The sequence below is a fragment of the Solanum lycopersicum genome, chromosome 6 (assembly GCF_036512215.1).
Source record: "Solanum lycopersicum chromosome 6, SLM_r2.1".
In the NCBI taxonomy this organism is placed as follows: Eukaryota; Viridiplantae; Streptophyta; class Magnoliopsida; order Solanales; family Solanaceae; genus Solanum; species Solanum lycopersicum.
In genome coordinates, this window is record NC_090805.1 from 6915412 (window position 1) to 6943156 (window position 27745).

Sequence of the window (27745 nt, forward strand, 5' to 3'; positions counted from 1 at the left end):
TGTCTATAGATAAAATAGGATTGATCAGGAACAAAGGGAGGAAGATTCAAAAAAAAGTTTGGATAGCAACAAGAAATCAATGTACATTTACATGGTAGAAACCCAAGAAAACTATCGGAGAACTACAAAGTATGTGATATAGAGTACAAGTATTCTTTTAAATTCAATCTGTGCTAAATCAGTACAGTTACACAAAAGAAGAGGAACTCAAAAAAGCGGAAAAAGGTTTTCCACTCTTCAAGAGAACAACCAACCAAATACACCTCGCTCACTCATAGATAATAAGATCAATAGGTCCTTTGACATATAATTTGATGCATTTCACCTCATACTTTGGTGTATTTTAAGTGTTTTCATTAGTAAAAAATGACCTATTCATCTTAAATTTAAGGATTTTAATGTGTAGGAAGTCGTGAGCGGAAAGGAAGAAAATTTCAACTGAGATAAAGGAAAAAAGAAAAATCCAGAGTACGCATGCGGGTTGATGTGCTGCATGGTCAAAGCATTGGCGACTGGCAGATTCTGACGAAGGAATTGCATGCTAAACAGTGAGTAAGACCTCACTGCATGGTCATCGTGTTGGGAGATTCAATATCCCAACCTTTAGTTTTGAGTTTTGCGCTTTGGTTAATGGTCCAATACTTCCCTTAGGTGCATATGATGTTTTAACGCTTTGCTCAATGGTTCGATACTTCCCTTAGGTGCACATGATGTTAGGACATTTTGGGATGTTTGATTTGGGACTCGAGAAACTGGGGTGAGTTTCTGCATCATCGGACAAGATGCTAAAATTTTAACAACTGAAACAGGGCCAAGTGCAGCCAGCCCTAGGAAAGTACGGCCAACACTTGGCCAATTTGATAGCTGAAAATTGGTAGATTGCTTACCCAAGTGCATCCATCATTGCTCAAGTGAGGTACGCAGATATAGCCAGGTTTAATATTTTTATTTCATCTTTTATGAGAGGGCCAAGGAAGGCGCATTTGCAGACTTGACAGTACTACGTGAGGAGGTCTCTCAAGCCAGTTGCTGAGTTGCTGCCCAGATCAGCCCCCTTATTCGATGACCCTGCCTCTTACAAGCATCCTTAGCAGAGAGGGGTGTGATCCTTTGAAGATCAAATAGAAAAAGAACACGTTCCATATTTTCTGAGGCGATTTTACACTGAAGAAGGAGATGTCACAGTAGTTTCAGCCTCCTTTTTGCACATATAGCATCTGTTTGGGAGTTGGATTTTCCTTTTCTTCATATTATCTTGAGTAATACATGCCTCATATAGAGTTGTCCAAGTAACACATACAACCTTAGTGGCAGATATAGAATAATATGTATGGGAAAAGACATCAATTGCTACCTACTCATTCGCCTCCTCTTCCTGGTTTTGTTGGGAGTTCAATTTCCGCTATTAGGTACAATGAGTTGCCGTGTGCAGATCACAGCATGTAAAATACCAACTTCTCTGCATCAAGGGCCCTTTGTGAATGCAACACCTACCTGATGAGAGTCTTTAAGAGTTATTTGAACCCAATCTCCCCCACCTCTATTAAGAACACCCCGGCTAAGTTGGTTCCGTGTAGTTTTGAAGGTTGTGATTGATTGTTCCTCCAGGATTCCACCTGATAATCCGCAAGGCACTCAACAGTTTGCATGTCTGGAATATTCGTCATGAGAGCAGAAAACTCAGGCACATAATCCCTTATTGACTTGATTTGCTGCAGCTCCCCGAGTCATCTTCATGCATTGTACTAGATAAGTCCTCCCATGTCTCCAGAGTGTCTTCACCAGCCCTAATGGCTTCATACTTCACTCACTAATAAAGCTTGGTATCCCCTCGCAGATACATGATAGTAGTTGCTACCTTCTTTGCTTCTTCTAGCTCCCCACGACCTCAAAGTACGATGTTGAAGATGAAGTACTTCTTTTGCATCTTGAGCACCGTGCTAGGACTTTCAGGAAGATGCTTATCGTGGAAGAAGATCCAAGAATGAGTCCAAAAATTGTGGAGAAGAGTGGAATAAGCGTTACAGATTTCATGGTGCATCTCCAAATCCCAGAGGAAAATTGGTGTCACATGGAGCTCGAAGAATCTGAAAATCAAGATCACATGGAGTCAAAGGGTGCTGCAAATTAAACCCAAAATAGGCTGAAATTCATGCCCAAAACATCCTAAATTCGGGCTTGTGTTTTTGGAGCAAAAAAAAAGGCATTTTTACCTTCTTTTTTTTTTTGATTGTTTGGCAGAAAGTGTGACATAAAATTTTCACTTGTTTTCCTAGTTTAAAGTTTTCTAGTTAGGTTTTACTATTAATTATTTTCATTAAAATTGACCAAATTTTATAGTTTTATTCTGATAGACCAAATTTGATAGTTTTCATCAATGGAAAACTTTTGGGGTATTAGAAAGAAAAAAAAGCACGAGTTGAAAATAGTAGCCCTGACGGGTAGGATAGCCCTCATGGGTTAAAAATGGTAATATGGTATTGTAGTTCTTTGAAAGATTTCACGGATCAATTAAGCTCTGATACCACTTTTGGTGTTTGTTTTTAAAAAATCGACAACAAAAGAATTGAATTGAAAGAATTGAATTGAAATGGCTTTCAATAGTTTAATTGAGCATTGAGGGGCTTTAAATAGCAAACATAAAAAACATAATCTGCATAATTTGAATTTTAAAACAACCTAAAATATCTCAACAATTCAAACAACCTAACTAAAATTCAATATTCAAATTCATCTTAAACTAAACAATTTATTTTACTAAAAGTTACTACATTAACTAAAAGCAAACTTCAACAGGTTTATTTTGCTTAGTACAATACCTGTGAGCGTATGGAGTTCAGTAATGATGTTTCCTTTAGCATCAATTCTTTTATCCCCAACAATGTATTGTAAGTAGCATAGTATTTACGGGTTTGACGATCCTTGCCCTGCATGACTCATTGTAGAGGTTAACAGAGTGATTAAAAAGGAAGTAAAAAAATATTTGTAATAAGAAAATATATGCTCCTAGGCACAGGTCCCAAGAACCCTCTCTCTCCTAATTCTTAGGAGAAAAAAACCACTTTTTCTGGCAGTAAAACCTGCCGGAATCCTTCCTTTCTTTTGCCTCTAACACAAGCTATCACTATTTGTGTTAGCTTTATCCTCTCTTCATTTCTTTCCAGAACTGATCACGCGGGAAAACAGAATATACTTCAATGCAAGGCACAAGTCTTTTAACATTACAAGGTGGATAGCCAACAACTCGGTGTGGTACGAATGGGTGTAAAGAAGTTGCAGGCTCATGAGAAGATCTGAGATGAGCAGTAAGACCATGGAGTGGATCTACGTCACTCTAGAGGAAGCATCTAGAGATTAAAATAACAGTCAGAAGATGGGTTCACATATGACATTACAATATGGGTCGAGTGGAAATCTCGTCGGAACTCAAGAGAAAATCAGTTAAAGAAGAAGATTATTTGAATTACTCTTAAATGTGGCTAGAGTGGAAGACTAGAAGTGACTCATCTGCAATATGCTGATGATACACTCATCTTTTGTGGGACTGAAGAAGGTCAACTCAAGCATCTGAGGGTGATCCTGATTCTGTTTGAAGGGATTCCGGGGCTACATATCAATTGTAGAACGAGTTCTCTGTATCCTACAAATGATGTAGCTAACATGGAGGCTCTGAATATAATACTGGGTGGCCAGGTGGGATTCCTTCCTACCACGTACTTGGGGATGCCTTTTGGGAATCATTCGAGATTTGGAATACAGTGATTGGAAAATGAGAGAAGAAATTGGCCGGATGGAAGGGGCAATACTTGTCTCTTGGAGGCAGGGTCACATTAATCAACTCTGTTCTAGATTCCAACCTACATGATGTCACTATTTCCAACCCTGGCAAGGATAAGCAATAGATTGGACAGAATCCGAATGAAGTTCCTATATGGCAGGAAAACAAAGAAAGAAAATGATATAATCTAGGAAGGAAGTTCCTATGGCAGCGAAATTAAGAAAGAAAATGGTATGATCTAGTTAAATGGAAAGAGGTGATTGTAGAAAAGAGATATGGGGAAATAAGAATAAACAACTTGAAAAACTATAAAAGGACCTTAGAACGAAGTGGCTCTGAAGGTATGCAAATGACAAGTCGCACTTAGAAGCAAAATATGAGGAGGATAGTTGGATAACAGAGGAAGTTACTGGACCATATGGAGTGAACCAACGGAGGCCTATCAGAACTCTATGGAATGAACTTAAGATAAACACCAAGATCAAAGTGACCAACAAGGGGAAAGACAAGGTTTTGGAAATAGAAATGGCATGAGGCAGGCATCCTAGAAAACCTTTTTTTAGACATGCACAACATAGCAATACAACAACACAGTACCATAGCAGAAATTTGGACACAAAGGATGGGACATCACCTTCAGGAGACAAATTAATAGTTGAAAAATTGTAAGAGTGGCAGAGTTTTTCAACATAATTGGCCGGTTCAGTGGGACACAAGAGGGGGAAGATGAGCTATGGTGGCAGGGCTTTGGGAAAGGCACATTCAAGGTTGGCAAAGCATACAAGAAATTTTCCCAATCAACAGCTTATCAACTGGCCATGGAAGAATATCTGGAGGGTCAAATTCCTAATAAGGTTGTCTATTTCTTCTGGCTCTTATCCAAAGAGACATTGCTTTCACAGGATAACTCAATGAAAAGGAGATAACATTATGCGGTTATGCCCTATATGTTTATTTTATCCGGAGAAGGCGGAAATCGTAAACCAACTCTTTTTGCACTGAAAGTTTACAGGACAACTATGGAGGTTGTTTCTAAACTTGAGAGATTTATCTAGGTCCAATGCCAGGAAAGATCACAGACACTTCAAAGCTGGGAAGAGATAGGGGTACTGGCCAAAAGCAGAAGCAGGTGGAGAAACGTACTAGCCAATAGATGGTAGACTATATGGAGGAAAGAAATGCTAGGTGTTTTGAGAACATAGAAAATAGTATATATCAGATCAGGTTGAATTATATCTTGATTCTGTGTTTTTGGTGTAATCAGATTTGGTCTATTATCATATCTCTATTATTGATGTTCTAAATTCATTGTAGACATAGGATCATAGGATTTTGTAAATATGGTTGTAGTTCAATCCATGTACTACTCTTTACTTGTATATTAAATATAAATTTGCCAGTTTCAAAAAAATAAAAATTGATTGACAAGGACCTGAAATGTGAGGTATGGTCTAATGAAGATTTATGCCACTGTCTATGGTTGTACCTGGATATGAGTGTAAAGTTCTGACAATCGGAGTTCATACCTGCGGAAGAAAAGCTCTGTCATAAGTATGAGTACAAGGCATTAATAAATCTGACCACATTCATGGCTAATAATAAGCAAACCAACACAGAAATCCTCTCAAGTTTATAAATATTTAATACAAGAGATATTGGGACCTTAGGATCAATATAGTGAAGAAGTCGTGTAGGCTGTGAAATAGCATCTTTTCATGCTTCGGGAAAAACATCACCTAAATGAGTAACAAAACCTAGAAACAATGGAGTGTTATTCTCTCTATGGGCTCAAACAATCTCCAAGAGCTTTGTTTAAGAGTTTACTTGGTTTGTAAAAAACAAAGGTATCATACTTACAGGAGATGACTTTCCTGAAATAAAGCCATACCATGTTCATTTGATACTCTCTTGAGGGAAAGACAACTATCGTAATAGTGTATGCCGATGATATCATACTTACAGGAGATGACTTTCCTGAAATAAAGAATTTAAAAAAACAATTCGCCTCACAGTTCGAGACCAAAGATTTGGGTCAGTTTAAAAAATTCCTTGGCATGAAAGTAGCAAGATCAAAAGAAGGCATTAAGGTTTCACAAAGGAAGAATCAACTAGATATTCTAAAAGAGATAGGTATGAGTGGTTGTCGTTCAGCTAAAATACCTATTGATCCGAATATAAAATTCAGAAATGAAGAAGGAAATTCAATTGACCAAAGTCAATATCAGAGGCTAGTTGGGAAGTTGATCTACTTATCACACACTCGACCTGATATGACTTTTGTTGTAAGCTTAGTGAGTCAAATTTATGCACTCTCTGAAGGAGGATCACCAAGAAGCGGTCTACATGATTCTAAGATATTTGAAAAGCTCGCCATGGAAAGGATTGTTTTGCAAAAATTGTCAAGATAAGGACATTGAAGGCCTTTAGAGATGCAGATTGGGCCGTAGCAGTGCTGAAGTTGAACGATTGATGGCCCATGGGATCTGTGAAATGATTTGGCTCAAGAAGATGATGGAAGAACTAAAAATAGTGTTTGTGTTATCAATGAAGTTGTACTGTGACAATAAAGTCGCCATAAGTATTGCTCTCAATTCGGTTCAACATGACAGAATAAAGCATGATGAAGTGGATAGACACTTCATAAAAAGAAAGATGAAGAAGGAAATGTGTGCATGCCTTTTGTCCCAAATCAGGAAATTGCAGATATTTTCACAAAAGGCTTGTTTAAACCAAAGTAGGAAATTCTTGTAAGCAAGTTCGGCATGAATATTTACATGCCAACTTGAGGGGGAGTGCTGATTTGTAAATCTAAATGTGATCAGATATGATTTTGAAAGATTTAAATTGATCTAATAAAATCATATCTGATATGCTATTAAATAGGTTAGGATATTAGATGAAATAAAATCATCCCTTGATTCTCAAATCTCCTTGAATCAAGGGATCTGATAGCTAGTTAGTTTATTTTCCTATGCTATAAATGTGTATGTCTATGGATGGATAATATTGTACAACTTTGGTACCAACACTTACAAAAAGCTCAAATATACATATGCTATATAATATTTCTAGGATTCTAACATTCATTAATACTCAAATTCTCTCTTTCTGTCAAAAAGCGAGTTGTTGAACCTTTATTTGTTACTGTTAAAGTTCCACGCCGGTTAAATCAGTTGTATTTTGTTTTGGGTCAATCCTCATCACTTGAGCTAACTTTTGGGGTCGTAACATTCCCAATGTGCATTTTCCTAACGTGATATTAAAACTAGACCCGTCTCTGATGTTGGGTTACCCAACATTGGACCACTTTGTTACATTACTACAAGCTTCAAATGATTAGTCAAGTCCATAAGGAAATCCAAAATCTGTAGGTGTATGTTTTGTTGCCTCCTTGTAAGATATTGTGAAATTCTCACACCCCTATTATGCTTCATAAAAATATTGAGAGATATTTCAATCAATACTTTTTGTTGGCCCATTATTAAAAACACCAACAGTGGTATCAAGAGCTTTAATGATCTTACGTGATCTGTGAGTTCTTCCAAAGAACTATCATATCATTTTTAACTCGTGAGGTCCACTTTTAACCGGCAAGGGCTATTTTTCAATCAATTATACAACACCAGGGTTATTTTCAACTCATGCTTTTTTCAAAACAAAAGTTTTGGGTTAACTCATGCTTTTTTCAAAAAAAAAAGTTTTTCTCAACCAAATTATAACCTAAGATCATACTTTAAAGCCTATGATCTATGGAAGTTGTAACGGAAGATATACCCTTACAATCTCTCCCTACAAATCCTATCCTTTATCAAATTAAATGTCATTTGAATGAAAAAAACAAATAATTCAAAAACAAAATTGTAATTCAAAATTTAGTTGCGAATTAAATTTTTTCTTAAGTCATTGATTGTGAGACGGCAAAAGAAGCTTGGGAATTTTTTTAAAAATATATATATAAAGGAAGTGATCAAATCGAACAAATGCAAATTTTGAATTTGGAAAGGGATTTTGAATCTCTTAGGATGCAAGAGGATAAAAAAATGTTAAGTATTCTAACAAGATTTCTTTGATTGTTAATAAGATCAGGTGGATTGGCGAGAATTTCAAAAATGACAGAAAAGTAGAAAATATTCTTGCGGCAAATTTCAGAGAGCATCAGTCTAAAATTTCTTCTCTGGAAGAATCTAAAGATCTCTCTACTATCACTGTTGAAGAACTAATAAATTCTCTTCAAGCACAAGAGCAAAGAAGAGCATTTAGACAAGATAATGCTATTGAGGGTGCTTTTTATGTATAAAACTAGAAAAGGAAAAGGTAATTATCCTCTTTGCAAATACTACAAAAAAAACACTTGAAAATTTTTTGTTAGTGGAGACCTGAAGCAATATGTGGAAATTGCAAACAAGCCGGCCATATTTTAAAAGTGTGCAAGCTTAAAAACAATCCTCAAGCACAAGCAATAGAAGCAGAAAAAGAGGAGCAACTTTTTTAAATTGTAGTATCTAGGGGAAATGAGAAGTGTTGAATTTGCTTTTAGTTATTGCAAGTAAACTTTTAGCATAATAAGTTACCTAACTTTAGGGTGAATTTGAATTTTAAATATGTGTGTTGATTATGTAGCCTTTTAGATTTTTATAATGCAGATTTTCTGCTAATTATGTCATCAAGTTGGCTATTTAAAGCCCTATAATGCTTAATAAAAATATTGAGAGATATTTCAATCAATACTTTTTGTTGCCCTGTTTTTAGAAACACCAACACAAACAGCCAAGAAACTATGAAGGCCATCAAACCTATAATCTATTAAAATATATCTAAAGCCTACAAGCTAACATGCTCTTATGCAGTTTTTATCTCCAAATCATCATGGTGGGATGCTAAAGAATCAAATCCCGCCTCCTGCTAAGATATTCACAATAGTAAGACTCTGAAACTTGGACTTGGACAAAAGTCAAACATAAAATCCTCTAACTTTGTATACTGGTACTCTTTCACTAAATAAACTTGAAGCATCTATAAACTATAAAGTAGTTAGTTAGACAGCTTGTGTAGATTGTTTCATTAACAAACTAAAACCAGATAATTAACAGGTGAAAGCCAATTCCAGGGTTTTCTAAATCAATATCGTACTAATTGCTTTCATTCATCTCAGCTAAATGCTACCCTATTAATTCTAGAAGCAAACAACTCTTCACAAATGTAAGGGCTTACAAGATTTAGGCTAGGATGAAATGAGGTTTCATTGACAAATAATGAAAGCTTAAAGAGTTCAAGTACATTTAGATAAGGATACACTCTCACATAACCTTGCACCCAAGGAGAGTGACCTAATAGTCGACGTAGTAGATCAACAACCATTAGGTATCAGGTTCAAATCACAATGGAGGCAAAAACACAAAGTGATTCTTTCCATTTATCAAAAACTTGGTGGAAAGAGTAACCCAGTACCTATGATGATGGTAAGTAGACCAAGACATCAGTTATCAAAACAGAACAAAACAGAAAATTCCCCCATAATCCTTAGCTTGAATTTGCTCCAGATAAACGTTTCAGAGAGACATAAATTTTTAATTGGTTTTCAATTCAATGAAACAATTCTACACCGATTCAAAACTCATGCTCTTTGTATACCGAACATATTTAAGAGGGATTTCCACATTCAGCACGTATCAGGATTATCATGCACAAAATGGAAAAGCACTAATAGAGGAACATACTGAATGAGTTCAGCTTGTGATGGCACATCATCGAGCTGTCGTTTAAATGACAGAGTGGACCTCAATTTAGCTGCAAGTTCCTATAAAAGAAAAAGACCTGTAATTCTAATATGACATACAACATCAAGGTGCAGTTTATTGGATAGCGGTGAACTTAGGTATAATGATGCTGTGTTTTAATTAGAAAGATGCTAATCTAAATCTTATCTTATCCAAAAACAAAGATGCTATAAATTAAGTAGAAAGATGCATATCATGTAAGTTGACTGGTGAAGCTACAAAAACTGATTGCATATCAAGGATGCTGTCAGAGTTGAATTAGAAATCCTGATGACTGTTAGCCTAAACATCTTTATGTAGAACTAATTATGGTCCATCGGCTATCTAACAAATAGTCCAAATTGCTGTCGACTTTCCTTGGATGATTAAAACTTGAAACACAAAAGCAATTAATGTGCAGAGCTTCCCACTCGACATTGTTTTCTTAAAGCCTGAAAAGAAGGTAATGCATCAACATGGGCTTTATCATGAGGTATGCCAGAAGTACAAAACAAGAAACCAAGATTCATGTTAAGGACTAGATCTGAAGAAGTCCTCTAGCCAAGCAGAGGACGAATACAAAGCTTTCCCTATGTACCGGACTAAAGAAATAACTCACAAGCAGCAAAGAAGAGTGTGGTCCTTTTTTTCTTTGGGTGTATATCCTAGGAAAATAACTCTGCATAACTTTCAAAAAATAGCTTCAACACAGACACAGTAAAAATTGGGGTGGCATACTGTTAAAGATCATTGCAGAATGCAAACTTATTAGTGGGGCAAAAAGACCATCGAGATGTAGGCCTATAAAATTCCTTAGAGTGTGGTAACTACACTTAATAATGAATTTACACAATGATATGAAAAGAGAAAGCATTACCATATTGTATGGCTTTATTTACTATTTGGAATTTGACAAGACGATTTCTATAATCCTTTTTTGTCTTCATTGGTCATTTATGTTGAACAATGACGGCAAGGAACACATAGCCTATCATATGCATCTTGTTAGATAGTTCGTATAATAATATACTTAAGGGGTTGATTGGTTGGTGGGTTGGGATAGGCAAGGATATCTCATGGGATTATTTGGCCACAATCTATATGGGATAACTTTTTCCACCATTTTATACTAAAATAGTGGGATTAAATAATCCTGGACTATATAATACACATTACCAAGCGCATGACAAAATAATCTCATGGATAAAATTCAGGATTATTTTATCATGTGTTTGGTTATCAGTATCAATTTATCCCGCAATTATTTCCCATCATTTGTACGAAAATAGTGGGATTAATTATCCCATATAAAAGGTGGGATAGATAATCCATGGGATATCTTGTCTATCCCATCCCTCAAACCAAACGACCTACGAGTCCCATATTGGAAGATAGGTATTGAGTATTGTGTAAAGTTTGTATATAAACAGGGTTCAATGCAAGAAAATTAATTCACGCATCTTAATGATATTTTCTCGGCTCACTATTATACACATGGTGTGTGGTGAAAAATATTCAGAAAAAGAGAATACAGTCAGCGAGCCTCAATTATTCGATGACTAGCTCAGAAGTTTTGCATCATCCTCTTCTTATTTAGGTTTTGTGTGAAAACCAACACTACCATAAAATTCATCATCGACCAGAGATCAAATCCCAATAAGACTTTCCGGCATCCAATCCTGCATGAGCCGCAGCATCTAGTCTTCATACGAAACAGTAAAGTCACACGCCGACGTGTGAGGTAGTTTCCCGGTATTTGTCAAGTTGGAGTCTTCTGTACAGTGGTCGCTTGTTGTTTCCAACCCTAATCACAGGGATTTTTCCAGTAAACGGTCACTGAAACAGTGTTTTCAAATGGTACAGTGACTTTTTCACTTTTTTTGTTATTTTGCTAGACCTCTTTGCCATCGAATAGTCTTTCAAGTTTGACATTTTTGGCTCCAAAAATACAGAACAAGAAATTTAGGTTTTATGATTACTTAAAAGACCTTAGTTCAAACTATTTAGCTAGGACTTCCTTAATTGAGTTGTGATGCAAAGACCAAGGTGTTCAAGATCACTTGACCAAAAGGACTATTCAGGGAGGTGACAAGGCTCAAGCACAGTGGTAAAAGACTGATACTCAATTATGTAATCACAAGTGGCAATCTATGGACTCCAAGTTGATGCCTTCATTTCATCCTTTGATCCTTATAATACATTTTATTCAGTTTGGGAAAAGGCCCACACTTTATACACTAATAAAATCTCATTTTATGATGTTATATCAAGGGTGACAAACTTAAAAGAAACATGAATTGGATGTCTAAGCACTTCGGACAGGTACAAGCAATCATGGAGTAATTTGATTACTAACTTTTAGTCTTTTACAGAATGTTTCATCCTAACCAAAGTGGAACTCTGAAGGAAGATCTAAAAAATTATGTCTTAGAAACAAGGAAAAGTTAGTGTTGACTCTCCAAAATAAGAGAAACTTGAAACCTTGAGCCATAATATTGACTTTTTGTTAGATATTATCTGATCAACTCAAAGATTTATACCTTAAATGATAAATCCACATTTAACATCTACATTTACCACTGACTGTGAGCTGTTTCCTGCATCTAACTAAAGTCCTCAGATAGAGTTCAAATAAATCTACTTCGGAGGTGATTTCACTTTTGCAGAACAGTTGAAAAGAGCTCTTTTTGAAACACATGAGTATAGTTTAAAGCTTATAATTAGTTGAAGGTCAATGTTCAGTGTGTCCTTTTCACCCCATCATATCTTCAATTCCCACAATAACCATCAAGTCTAGCAGAGAGAATTTATACCCACAACTTTGTACTTCCATCTTAGATTACCTTTCTTGAGCCAGAAGATACCCTTCTATTTTGTATGTTTCTCAACCCCCTCCCTGATCAAGTCTGGATTATTTACTTCCGTTGATCAATTAAGGAATAATTTCGTTAATAAAAGGAAAAAACTCCCATATACAAGTAGAATACAAAAAAAAGAGATCTGAACAAATAAGAATCTCATGGGTGCACCAAAGAAACATGAGGGATAGAGGGCCATTCTTCAAATATACAAAATGATATTTAATTCCTTCAAAAGTTCTTGTATTTCTTTCTCTCCACACTAAACACATAAGAGCAAATGGAGCAATGTCCCAAGCCCATCTTCTCTTCCGTCTTCCCTTCTTGTCGTAAAGCAGAATCTAGTAATTACGGTATCGGTCCTTACCAAGTAGAAATTCTTCAAAATCAATATAACAATAACTACCTCCAAAAATATCATGAAAAGGAAATAATAATGTAGAAGCGTAAAAAGATATATACAGCATAATAAGCCAAGACAATAAGAAGATTGATTAAAGATAAAGGTTGATGTAATTGAAACTAGATATAATTCTTCATATTTTTGGTAAAACTAAAGCAATATCTAAGTTTGTGTGACGAACATCCAAACCAACAAACAAAGCATAAAATTTTGTAAGAAACATACACATAGCATATCAGATAAAGGCTACTCAAATTGGCCCTGCCATGAGAAATTAGAGAGAAACCAAGTAAGAAGCTTGATTAATCCCTCAAGTTTGGTTTGGATTTTATTGCAACTTCTTTAACAATATAGTAAGTGTATAATCACGAAATCTAGTCATAATCAAATTCCTAATGAAATTAATTCTAATCATTGTAAATCTTACCTCAAGTTGGAGCTTACATAATCTTGATACAAATACTCGACTCGAGGTCTTCCTAAGCTTATCATTCTGTCTGAAAAAGTTGGTGGCTATGCATCTGGACTCAATCTATAATGCCCCACATGCATTTAGGTAATTTTAAACTCATGCCATGCTTTAAAACATGCCAATTGAGTGATACTTTGTGATGGTAATTAATTATGATGTTTGAATATTGATGTAGGTGTCGATTTGTAACAAGTGAGGTAGAGGTAAGTAGACATAGCAAAAAGGAACTAAAATGTCACAACCCAAGGCCATATACGAGCGGATTTATGACTCATGCTACGCAAGATCCAGCCCCAAAAGCGCGCATACCAGGTGAACTTGAACTATGCCTTATAAAGCTCTTTATTTTCCTCTCCCATTTCGATATGAGATTCGCCTAAGGTGTTATGTGCACCTCATCTTCAGAAATTTACCAACCTAGAAGCTTGCTAGGCCCACACTCATCAGTCCGCCCATTGTCAAGGGGCTCACATATAAATTTAGAAGTTTGACTGGCTATGGTGGGTCGCCATGGTGTGCCCACCACGTGAAAGGGGCATAACTCAATCTATTAGTTCTTTGTTATTGTAAGCAAAAAAGTAAAGCATTTTCTTACCCTCTTTGCGAAATCAAGCTTCTTAGTGGAGTCCCGAAAAGTATGGTCCAAATTTTCAGAGAACTTCACCTCTTTGCCTTTTTGCAGTAGCTCCTCAAACTCATCAACCTTGGTTTGCAATTTAGCATGTTCTAAGATGCACCTAGATTGGAGTTCAGATTCTTGGTTGTCAAGGGCCTAAAAGAATCAAGAGCAAAAGTTGGTCAAATGCATTTAATCATGGCAGAAGGACATCAAAGAAGAAGGCTTCATGAGACAAGATAATCTTTTAAAGTGAGATTTAAAAAAAAAAGCTACCAAGATATTGAGTATAAATAACAGAAGAAAGATGATGAAACATCGAGAAAAGGATATTGAGCTCAATAGAATTGCATGTAATCTTTTTATTTTTAAGATTTAAAATCTGACAAGGTTGAGAGATTGCTAAAGCAACAAATGATGCTCGTCTACAAGATTGCAAAACGCAGCACATATCAGGTTAAATATTTTATGCCAAGAAAAGGATTTCACCCAAAAATATAGAAACAATTTTAACAGTCTAAACTTAATCATCCACAAGAACCAGAATGCAACAATATGATTTTGTTGCGAAACAAATACAGGAAATGAAAACTATTATACAAGGCACGTCGCAAGCGTAGATAGGATTACAGTCAACTGTCGAGTCAGTGAACGCCAGTCAGACCAAAGACTTGTTGGACCCGCCTTATTCGCACCAAACATCAGGAGTCTGGAAGAATCCATCCGGGGAGGTTCAAAGTGCCCGTACAGTATATAACCCAAACAACGGTCAGATTCCAAGATATCTGGTTTTCCATTTAATGGCAATGAACTTAGCCATGTAACGGCTGAAATGAGCATGAATCATGAAGCAATCACCACTGGCCTACCTTTTAAACTCCGCCACTCTTCCCCACCATTTGAATTCACCGGAATACAAATGTTACTTTCGTCTTTTATAGGTTATCTAAATTTGGCTAATGTCTTTGTTATTTTTCATATCATTATTCCAATTAAATTCACATTAGGAAGATTTACAATAATTTTATAAATAAATTTTAGGTTAAACGATGAAAGGTTTTTTACCGCTGTTTGTAGCGAAAAACTATTTCGAACACACAAGAGTTCACTAAACCCATCAAAAACTAAGTACAAGTAATGTAAAATCTATTACCGAAAGAGACACAACTTCAGCACCTACCTTGGACGTTTCCAGAAGCCATAATATCTTCTGCGCAGTGGAATCACCGTCAATTTTTTCTTCTATTTGCTTTATTTCACTCAGCAAATCATCTTTTTTCTGATTCAAAGCAAATAAGGATTAATAAATGCTGATTCATGGAGATGAGATGACCGAATTCAAATATGTCCAGTTGATTCTGCAATTCTAATAGCTTCTTACCAGTTCTTCCATTATTATTCATGAACGATCGATTCCTCCTGCAACTTCCCGACAAACAATTGGAGTTATATGGGCTTTTTTTTTAAAAGGGAAAATGGTTAAAAAATAACCTCAACTTTTGATTTATTGATTAATTTTATTTTGGGTAAATCACGCTATATTTAAAAAATATTTACCATTTATGTCAATATAATTTTTATAACTAAATATAACATTTTTTTGAAATAAACAAAAAAGTACTGTCGCTTCCTTTCTCGGTCATTTTGCCTCTTAATCTTTTTCTTTTCTTTTTAAAGATCTTCTTCTTATCTTTCTCTAGCTATCATTATTATTTTCGTATTCTTATTTTCTTTTCTTTTCTTTTTTTAAAAAATTCTTCTTCTTCTTTTGATTTTTATTTAATTAACAAATCAATTTTTCATATTTCATTATGAGCATGTCACTATTTTTATACAAAAAAAAAAGATGAAAAGAGGAACAAAAAAATCGTAATATTGTATAAAATCACATTTTAAAGTAGAAATTTCAAATCATTAAAATTACAGAAGTAAGATCTCACCATTAATAGTCATTATAAAGCTTCAAATTTTGAATTCATTATTTGCATTTTACGAATTTGTGATAAGTTTAAATAGGTAATTCTACAAATAATTGAAAATGTCGTTTGGAGTTTATATCTTAATTTTAAGAGTGTTTAGTCAAGTTTATAATTGATTGTATGAGAAATATTAGATTGAAATGATTTAAATATAACATAAAATTGTCTTGCAAATGTATTAAGGTTGAATTAGATGATACAATTTTAATGCAGATTTAATTCATTTTGAAAATCTTTTGATTTATTTGTTACTATTGGATACTTGTTTAATTCTGTAACGACCTGTTTAGTCGTTTTGAGCAGCAGATTTCATTCTGGAAAAATAGGCTGAGGCGACGGACCCAACGACGGACCGTCATGGGCACGACGGACCGTCGCAGGGTCTCGTTTCAAAACACTTAGAAAATCTGAAATTGGGTACCGAAAATCGACTCTTTGAACTTCGTAACGGAGTGGCAGGACGGACCGTCACAGGTGTGACGGACCGTCACAGGCCATTCACCCAAAAATCAAGTTTCTGAACTATGCGACGGACAGCAGGACGGACCGTCGCAGGCGCGACGGACAGCAGGACGGACCGTCGCAGGCGCGACGGCCCGTCACAGCTTGCGAAATCCCAGTTGGAGTCGGATTTCTGGTTAAGTTTTAAAGGGGCGTTTTAGACTATTCCTGCTATAATTATATATTTCGTGGGTTTATATTAATAACTCAAATTCTTGGGGGTTAAAAGAGGTAACCTTAAGTTAATTAGTGGGGTATTATTGCCATCTTTTATTCTTAATTATATACTAATTAGGGTAAAAGAAAGAGGGTTTGAATAAGAAAAATAGAAAGAACAAAGAGAGATAGAAAAAGAAAGAGAACGAGTAGAGAGAGAGAGAAACGAAGAGGATAGCAAGGATTTTGAGAAGATAGCTTGTTGATCGCAATTCTTCGGTGGAGGTAGGTTATGGTTTTCATGCTATTCGTAGTAAACTCTTAATAGCGAATGATATGTGTTAGTAGTATTGTAAACCTTCTATATGCTTAATTGTATGCTTGCATGAATGATGTGATTATGTAATTGTGAATAAATAAGCATGATGAAGCTATTGAATCCCAAATCTTGAAAAGAAACCCTAATCTACTTTGTTAATGATGATGCCTTGGTATAAAAGAAGGCTTGATGAACGAAAGTGGTGAGATTAGGGGATCGGGTGCCACGTTCCGGTACCAGGATAGAATATGGATCGGGTGCCACGTTCCGGTACCAGGATAGAATATGGATCAGGTGTCACGTTCCGACACCAGGATAGAATATGGATCGGGTGTCACGTTCCGGTACCAGGATATTATATGAGGATCGGGTGTCATGTTCCGACACCAGGATAGAATATGGATCGGGTGCCACGTTCCGGTACCAGGATAGTATATGAGGATCGGAGTGTCACGTTCCGACACCAGGATAGAATATGGATCGGGTGCCACATTCCGGTACCAGGATAGAATTGAGGATCGGAGTGTCACGTTCCGACACCAGGATAGTATATTGAGGAGCGGAGTGTCACGTACCGACACGAGGGGAATAAAGATAATGAATCTTGAAATATGTTAATATATCCAATCTAATGAACTAAATTCCCAAATGAGTATGATGAGGAGGTGTGAGTCCTCATTGATGTGCTTGGTGTTGTAACCAAAGGTTATGGTAACTGTAAATGCTGCATGCTAAGGATATTAGTTGATTTTATGATATTGCTTAATACATACTGTTTTCTATTTTGAGTTGGCCGATGATATCTACTCAGTACCCGTGATTTGTACTGACCCCTACTTTTATGTTTTCTTCTTGTTTATTTGTGGAGTGCAGCAAACGTGCCGTCGTCTTCGACTCAACAGTAATTCAAGCCAGTCTTACTACATCGGAAATTCAGGGTGAGCTAATGCTTCTAGCTTGGCCTGGATCTTCTTCTTCAAGTCTTGATGCCTTGAACTTCCGGCATGGACTAGCTTCTTATGTATTTTTAGCTTTTAGAATACTCTTAGTTTAGTCATTTGATCGTAGATGTTCTTGTGATGCACTTCCAGATTTTGGGGAATAATAGATGTTGAATTTTAGAAGTTAATGAATTGGTCTTTATTTAATGAGTTTAAGTCTTCCGCATTACTTTCTGTTGATATTATATTGAAATGTTAAGGTTAGATTGGTTGGTTCGCTAACATAGGAGGGTAAGTGTGGGTGCCAGTCGCAACCCGGTTTGGGTTGTGACAAATTCATTACTGATATAACTTATCAGTTTATAGATCATTGTCATGTCTTTTCATTAGTTACATTTTCCATTTATTCTTCATTCTCTTTTCTAATTCAACTTTAAATACTGTGTAATACAATTTTAATGTAAATTTAATTCATTTCACTTTTTTTTATTTGTTATTATTGGATATTTGTTTAATTCATTATTGATACAAGTTTAATTCACTCTACAGATCATTATCTTGTCAGTCATTAGCTATGTTTTTCATTCATTTTTGATTCTCTCTTCTTATTCAAAGTTAACACAGTGTAACACAATTTTAATACAAATTTAATTCATTTTGCATTTTTATTTATTTGTTCCTATTGAATACTTGTTTAATTCATTTTTGGTACAAGTTTAATTAACTCTATAAATCATTGTCTAATATTTCATTTGTTACATTTTTTTATTCATGCTTAATTTTCTCTTCTACCTCGATTTTAATATTTGTGTAATACATTTTTAAAATACAAATTTAATGCATTTTGCAATTAATTGATTGATTTGTTACAATTGGTTACTTGTTTAATTCATTATTGATACAAGTTTTATTCAGGTTACGTGCAGATCAAAGAATGTCCTTTTGTTTTCTACATTCTGCATTCATATTTTTAATTCTCTTCTAATAATTCAACTTTAATATATTTGTAATACAATTTTAATTCTAGTTTAATTCATTTTGCATTTTTTTATGTCTCTTCATTTGTTACGATAATACTAGTTCTCTTCTAATAATTCAACTTTAATATGTTTGTAATACATTTTTAATTTAAATTTAATTCATTTTGCAGTAATGTCTCTTCATTTGTTACGATTATACTAGTTCCTTTCTAATAATTCAACTTTAATATGTTTGTATATATTTTTAATTTAAATTTAAATCATTTTGCAGTTTTTTATGTCTCTTCATTTGTTACAATTATATTACTTCTCTAATTAACTATTGATATAAGTTTTATAGGGTCTAGAATAATTAATTATTATACGGAAAAAGGAAAAAAGAGCAATAGTAAGAGGAGACAAAGCAACAACAAAAAAACAAGAAAGAAAGGACAACAGAAAGAAAGTAGGAAGAATGAAAGAAAGAAGGGAGGAAAAAAATAGAGGGAGTGAGACAGAGAAAAGAGAAAGAAAGAAAAAAAAAGAAGCAAAACATAGAAAAGAAGAAAGAAAGAAAAAAAAAAAGGAAGTGAAACATAGAAAAGAAGAAAGAAAGAGTGAGACAGAAAAAAGGAAAAAAATTAAAAAAGTTGCTATAAATGGTAATAAATGAAAAGTATCTCTAAAATTAGTAATTATTTATTAAAATGTATCAATTTATGTAATTTTTTCTTTTATTTTTATAATTAAAATAAAGTTATTTATACTTTTATCGTTAGTAAACTTGTTATATATACCCTTCAAACTAACTGTTATCCTAAATCAATCCCAAATTCTCAATTTCAATTAAATTATCCATTTAAAAGTGGTTACCTCTTTTAATTTAGACCCGACCCATTAAACCAAATAATATTGGTGAGACTTCAAAGTTCAAGCTTTCTTCCTCAATGTGGTAAAAAAATAAATATTTTGCAGAGTCATGTACCACTGAATATACATAGACTAAGACTGGTCAACGGATCGGAACCGGGTCACCGGACCGGAATGAACCGGTACCGGGCCGGACCAAAATCTGTTGACCGGAATTTTGACCGGTACCGGGATGAACCGGACCGGAATTACCGGAATGGTTCATCGGTTCCGTCCCGTTCTACTATATACCGGGACGGAACCGGAATGAACCAGAACGGACCGGGATGGAACGGGACGGGATTAACGGGACGATATTTTTTGAAATTACGAAAATATAATTTTTTTTATTTTTTAAGTATAAATTAATAGTTTTTAAAGTTATACTATAATTTTTAACTTAAGTTTATTTTAAAGATATTTTATTAATTTTTTTGATTATTGTTAAGTTTGCAAGTAATCTAATAAAGTTTTCAAAATTTAAATCTTTTGAAGTTTATACTTTATAAGTTATTACTTATATTCATTAATATTTATTTTATAAGTTATATTTATAACTTGTATCTTGTAAATATTAAATAAATAAAATTTGTAATTTTAAAAAAGTAAATTAAAATAAGGATAAAACAATTACAAAAATTAAAAAATATCAATTTAATTTATTTAAATTTGTAACAAATTACAATTTCAATTTACAACTATTAGTAGAGTACATAGCTTACGCAGCCACCTTCTAGGAAGGATTCTGTTTCAACTATGTCTCGAATGTAATACTAATAGTTGTATAGTCCCGTAAATCCTCTTTCTAACTTAGCTATGGATTGATTGTGATCAACTTCTGATCTTGGTAAAGCTCGTTGACGATCTTGAATTTCGATGCCATCATCACTACCACATCCAATAGCTGAATCTATGAAAAGTTCAAATTGACTATCTAACTTTGGAAGTCCTTGATTTCTACGCTCAGCATTTATTCAGTCTCTAAATAACACTGATATCTCCAGGCTGTCTTCTGCTAACGAATATCTGTGGTCTCCAATTTGAAATCTTGCCGCGCTGAAAGTTGCCTCCGAAGCTACTGATGATTCTTGAATTGCAAGCACATCCTTCACCATCCTACTAAGTTTTGGATATTGAGCTCCACGATTCCTCCACCAGTTCAATAGTTCCGGTATACCATTATCATTTGTAATATCATCTGTACCCTGTTCAAGATATTCAACAAATTCACATTTATTAGAAGATTCAAGACCAAGTTTATGTTTCACTCGTCCATGAGCACCTACTTGATTCGTAAACGTTTGAGGATTTTCAACATTATCTAAGAATGAATATTTATCATACATTTCTTTTGCAAAGTATTTTATACTATTTTGACATGTTACCAAATCAGGTTCTTCTTCAGGTTGAATATCTAAATTCTGATAAATGCATTCAACTAAAACTTTTGCACCATATTCTTTATATTCGGGGTTGAAAAAAAGTGCAGTTAAATAAATTTGAGGAATAGGAAAAAAATATTTTTTAAATTTTGTAATCATAACTTCAATAGCAGAGGTGAATAAAGTATTTGTTTTATATTCAGAAAAAATAGATGAAATCTCACATATGTGTATTAAAATTTCAGAAATAGTAGGATAATATATTCCAGAAAAAATTTTAGTAGCATCATAAAATGATTTCAAAAATATTCTAAGTTCATTTACTTCATCCCAATCACTATCATTAATTTTAAATTCAGGATAAGCATTATAATTATTAAATAGCGTAGTAATAGGTTGCCTATATGCATAAGCAACTTCAAGCATATCATAAAAGGAATTCCATCTAGTTTTTACATGCTTCGGAACTTTTCTAAACGGAAGTTTAAATGCATTACAAAGTTCTTTAAATTGATTAATTCTACTACTAGTATTCATATGAAAAATGTAAAAACAAGCATTATCAATTTTATCACAACTATTTTCAAATAATTTCACACCGTCACTAACAACCAAATTTAATATATGCGCGGCACATCTAACATGAAAAGCATATTTACTAATAGGAAAAAGTCTAGGTTCTAGCATATTAATATCATTTAAATTAGCAAAGGCATTATCTAAAGTAATACTAACAACTTTATCACAAAGACCAAAAAAATCTAAAATTTCCAACACAGTAGTAGCAATATAAATTCCAGTTTTTTTCTTTAGAAAAATTTTATAACCAATAATTCTTTTTTGTAAATTCCAATTATAATCGATCCAATGCGCAGTAACAGTTAAATAATCAAAACCATTTGGACTACGACTCATATCAGTAGTAATAGCAACTCTACAATCCATTAGTTCAAAATAGGCACATAAATATTGACAATGTTTTTCTTGAAATTCGAAAATATCTCTTTTTACCATGCTTCTTGATAAACCTTGAAAACTAGGATTATATGTTTCACGAATATAATCAATAAAACCCGTATGTTCTCCAAAACTAAAAGGTAAACCACAAACAACAACCATTTTAGCAAAGTTTTCACGATCACAATCCTTGTTATAGGTTCGATGTGTAAGAGGACCACTTGGATTCGAAGTATTTAACTCACTTTGAACCATATTTGATCCTCTAACCGATTCTTCTACATTACAATTTCCAACAACTTCAAGAGAAGACACATATGCAAACCACTCTTTACTATGCTTGTTAATCAAATGTTTTTTTAATCCCCCCGTTGAACCTCCCGTCTCACCAGATGTATATTTAAAATGTTGTTTACAAAGATTGCATATACTAAAAGTTTTTTCTTCATTCAAATAACAAAGTTTCCACACATGTGATTTTAAAGAACGTTGTACCTTGGTCTTACCTCTAGTTGGAATAATAGGGGGACGAGTAGTTCCAACCGGAGGTGGAGCTTCAATACCTATACTATTGACTGTATTGAGGTCGGCGGTGGGGCTAGTCGGTGTATCATCTAAATCTACTTCTTCATCTAATTTAATTGTTCATCCGTTTCCACTTCTTCATTTTCTTGATTAATACCATAATGTCTTTCATAGAGTTCATGGGGAGTCGGACTATCTGAATTAATATTTATAGGACCGGGACGGGAAAAACTAGTTTCATTCACATGCGTAAATTCATCTGTATTTATTCTAACAAGAGGAATTTTAGATTTAGACGAACTAGCACCTTTATTAGTTTTTTTAACTAATTTTTTTACTGATTCTACTAGACCTTTTTTACTTCCACTTTTTTTAGAAGACTCCATGATATAAAATTATAAATTATAAAATACGAAACTTAACAAGAACAATAATATAACAAGAACAACTTACAAGTTAAATAATAAATAAAAAAAATAAATATAAGATTAGAGAGTGGAACGAAGTTACCAAACGTTTGTGTAAGAACAAACGATTATAATGAAAATTAAAATATTGATGTCGAAACTTGAAATTTGAAGAAGATTCCTCCTCCGAAATACACCAAATGACCAAATGATATATGTTATAAATATGAATGTAATTTTGAAATATATATTCTCTCAAATACTCAGACTTATATTTGTAAGTTGTAATTTGTATATAAAATTTTTACACACAACTCTAATTTATAAAACAAAAAAACTAGACATTTTAATTTTTCCGTTTAAACTTTAAAGCTGTTGGTAAGGGTGGTCTCGGGAAAAGGGTAGGGGGTGGGGGGGCTGCCTGCTGCAGCTGCAGTGCAGCTTTATGCAGTCTGCAGGCTGCAGGGGCGGGCAGGGGCGGGGAATTTGAAAAAATTTGAATTTTAAAATATAATTTATAAAAAATATAAATATAAATTATATAAAATATAAAAAAATTAATATATATTAAATAAATCGGACCGAACCGGACCGGAACCGGGATGAACTGGTACACCGGTACAAAACTACGGTTCCGTCCAGTTCCGTGTATCGATTTAGACTATCCCGAACCGTCCCGTAGGCAATCGAAACGGGACGAACCGGAACGGTACCGGTACGTCCCATTCCGTTGTGCAGTCTTAACATAGACCAACAAAAATGAAAAAGTACCATTAGAGGAAATGGAAAAGTTACTGCCATCGTATAAATTGTTTTTGCATAGATGGTATGAAATAAATGAGAAAACACCATTAGAGTATTTGATGGTGTTTCCTTGTACTCCGACAAACCTGGACTCTTGAGCGACCTTAACGGTGACAAATAAAACTGTAGATTCACATCTTTTCCTGACAACACTTACAATCAAAAAGCAAGAGGCCAAAACCCTTCTGTCTCACTGTTCCATCTCATCTTTTGCACTATATTTTCTTTCATATTCCCTGCTTTCAATCTTTTAATTTTTCGTCATTGATTTGAACAAAAAAACCCAATATTTCAATTTTCTTTTATCTCAAAAAATGATGTTCGTAATCGACGGGCAACAACATTGGTTCAAACCAATTTGTATCGATTTGGTGGAATTGGAGGAAGAGAAAGAAGAACGGAACGTGCACTCGTCGGAATCATAGGAAGAATAATAAAGAAAAGGAATAAGAACAAAGAGAGTTATCGTTACCTGAGAGATTCTGGTAACCTTTTTGATGGAGCATGAGAATTCACTGTTCAAGTTGTTGAGAGAAAGAAAAGAGACGGGTTATGGGGTCGGGTCGGGTTTGGCTAATTAATAATTGGTAATTTTAATTGAAATAGGGTTAATATTTATTGATTTGAGGATTTTCATCTAAATAAGGATATATATGACAAGTTTGCTAAAGTTAAGGATATAAATAACTTCATTTTAACGACAAGAGTAAAATCAACCAATAAATCAAAGTTGAGGGGTATTTTTTACCCTTTCCCTTTTTTAAAAAAAGGTGACACTAAGGTTTCAAAATAAATTGGCGGTGACATAAGTCTCTAAGTATTGGTTGTAGCTGACAAGGGACTTTTAAAAAAAAAAGTAACAGTAAGGTTTCAAAATAGATGGGTGGTAACATAAGTCTTAGGTATTGGGTGTATGTGACAATCATGTGATTAATGATTAAGGATTGTGGAGTTGACCTCAAGTTTATAAGTTGACAGTTTGGTTCATTGAATTAAATGAAGGATAAAAGTGTAAATTGACTAAAAACTAATTTAAACAATTTTGGTGGGAATCAAAATTGGGGGAAGCTACCAACAAGCTGTACCAAAAGGGCAAATAAAATATTTCCCCCCCATCTCTCGTCGTATTCTTCTACTTCCTCTTCCTCTTCTTCTTCTTCTTCTTCTTCTTCATTCTTTCTTGCTTGCTTGTCTTTCTTCCCATTCTCTTTATCCTTTTCTTCTTCTTTTCGTACATTATTGGTCTTGGTTGCTAGTCCTTGTGCTTTTTTCTTTTCTTTTTGAATCGAATTTAACTAATTTAATCAGTGGACCAGATTTCGTTTTGTATCAATTGAAATTACTTCATAAATGATTAGGGTCACATAACATTGTTTTGATATGTAAAATTAATAGTTCTTTGAAATCATTTATCATCATTTGAGTACCTGCAATTTTTTCAATAATTTGCATTTCCGTTTCCAACAGCTTGCTAAATGTTGCAACAATTGACTATTGGAATAAATTATAGTCATATGTGGCAACAAAAATGTTTTTTCAATAGCAACATAATAGATATTAGTTGCAACATATAACTTACACAAGCTGCAACATATAAGCTAGACATATAGCAACATATGACTTATATGTCGCAACTGACATGATAGTTATATAACACCCTTGTAAATCATTGTTTCAAGTGTTATAACACATTTGTATTGCTTAATTATGGTTCAAAGTACTTAAATTTTGTCCAATTAAACATCTTTCCATTCCTACATCGCTCAATTTATCGATTAAGTCGTCCTTGAAGTGACATATGTGACAATATATGCACGTTCTGTTGGGAAAATTGCAACAGAAATGTCACATGTGGCAATACATATATATCATAAAATGATCTTTTGAGGGTTAATTCAATTAAATTATAACTTAATTCAACATGTAACACTAATATATAGTCCTATAACATGTCTAGGTACAAAATTATGGTCTAATACAACAACCTTCATCAATTCTTATCAATTATTTTTACAAAGACTAGTATACCACTCACTAGTTCATCATACATTGACCAAGTAACTACTTATGATAGTTATATAATCAGGGGCAGATCAAGGTGTACGGGTGGGGGTGCCACGACAACCAATGTTTTCGGAAAAAAATGTATATATATATATATATATATATATATATATATGCCACCCAATGACTAGATAATGGAATAGGCCAATTGGCAAAGGAGAGAGTTTGCCACCTCATCAACCTATGTTCGAACCTCAGTAACAACATTTAGTTTTTTTGCTTGTTCCTTTTTTTTCTCCTCTTTTTTCTCATTCATTCTTATTTATTTACTATTCTTTATTAATTCAAATTGACCCCTTTTCATAATTAATTTTTATTTTTTTACTTTCTCTCGCACTAATTATTATTCTATTGATTTGAGTGTAATGTGTTTATTTTATTTTATCAATTAGTGAGTACTGAGTTATGAGCGTCAAATAAAATATTACTAAGAATATATTTAAATAATAGTTTTTAGAAAAAACGTAACTTTCAAAAATATTTTTTTTAATTTAAAGGTTCTTTCGATCTTCACCGACGTTTTTGCTAAGTAAGATGAATAGGCTGAAAATACAACTTTTATTATTTCCCAACTATATATCTCCAACAACACATAAAGTCAATGCAAGATGAATATATTATGTTAATATTATTAGATGGTTTATACAAGTTCAAATTTTAACATGACTTTTTTTCTCAATGTTTCAGCGAATAAGACATTTAATTCTAAAAAGAAAATAAAAATTGAATTTTTTAGTTATCTCTGATCACATAATATCTAAAAGATACTTGAATGTTGTGGCACCCCCGACCTTCAAATTCTAGATCCGCCTCCGTATATAACACCCTTGTAAATCATTGTTTCAAGTGTTATAACATATTTTTATTGCATAATTATGGTCCAATGTACTAAAATTTGGTCAAATTTGACATTTTTCCGTTCTAAATTACTCAATTTATAGATTAAGCCATTATTGAAATGACATATGTAACAACATATGCACGTTCTTTGGAAAAATTGCAACAGAAATGTCAAATTTGACAACATATGTATATCATAAAATGGTTTTTGGAGGGGTTAATTCAATTAAATTGTCACCTAATTCAACATGTATCACTAATATATAATCCTGCAATATGTCTAATATGACAACATTCCTCAATTCTATCAATTAATTTTACAAAGAATATCATATAACTAGTCCATCAAACAATCACGAAGTAACTTCATATGATAGTTATATAACACTCTCGTAAATCGTTGTTCCAAGTGTTATAAAATATTTTTATTGCTTAATTATGGTCCAAAGTACTAAAATTTGATCTAATTTGATATTTTTTCATTCCTAAATCATTCAATTTATCGATTAACTAATTCTTGAAATGACATATGTGGCAACATATGCACGTCCTGTTGGAAAAATTGCAACAGACATGTCATATGTGGCAACATATATATATATATATATATATATATATATATATATATATATATATACAACAACTTTCATCAATTTTATAAATTATTTTTACAAAGATTATCATATCACTAGTTCATCATACAATGACCAAGTAACTTCATATGATGATTATATACCACCCATGTAAATTATTGTTCCAAGTGTTATAATATATTTTTATTGTTTAATTAAGGAGCAAAGTACTAAAATTTGGTCCAATTTGACATTTCTCCATTTCTAAATTGCTCAATTTATCGATTAAGTCAACTTTGAAGTGACATATGTGACAACATATGTACAATCTGTTGGAAAAATTTCAACTGACATGTCATATGTGGCAACATGTACATCATAAAATATATTTTTTTTAATTATATAATATTTCAAAAGGAATAACAATCCAACGATCTTACAAACAAATAAGTGATAAAAAATACTAAAAAGTCCAGATTTAATACCAATAACTGTTTCAAAATCCTAATTAAATTTTACCTTAGAAGATATCAACGATAAACTAGAA

The 27745-nt window shown here is 33.5% G+C and overlaps 1 protein-coding gene across 14 annotated transcripts in view; it reads right to left on the reverse strand.

Annotated features, from left to right (window-relative positions):
- The window catches only part of LOC101248680 (uncharacterized), a 35455-nt gene extending 20066 nt beyond the window's left edge, over positions 1-15389 (reverse strand). For 8 of the 14 annotated variants that reach the window (XR_011221666.1, XR_011221667.1, XM_069299055.1 and 5 more), the window contains exons 1-5: positions 14514-14785; positions 13863-14039; positions 9496-9575; positions 5265-5304; positions 2820-2927 (exon numbers count right to left, since the gene is read on the reverse strand). Coding sequence is in view for 11 of the 14 variants with exons in the window: in XM_069299055.1 (XP_069155156.1) it covers positions 2820-2927; positions 5265-5304; positions 9496-9575; positions 13863-14039; positions 14514-14723 (615 nt within the window). In the remaining 3 variants the exon portion in view is untranslated. Of the gene's footprint in view, positions 1-2819; positions 2928-5264; positions 5305-9495; positions 9576-13862; positions 14040-14513; positions 14786-15063; positions 15163-15264 lie in introns of those variants that run through there. The other 6 variants (XR_011221668.1, XM_010323594.4, XM_004240543.5 and 3 more) reach the window with 1 other exon arrangement.
- Between the last annotated feature and the right edge of the window lie 12356 nt (positions 15390-27745).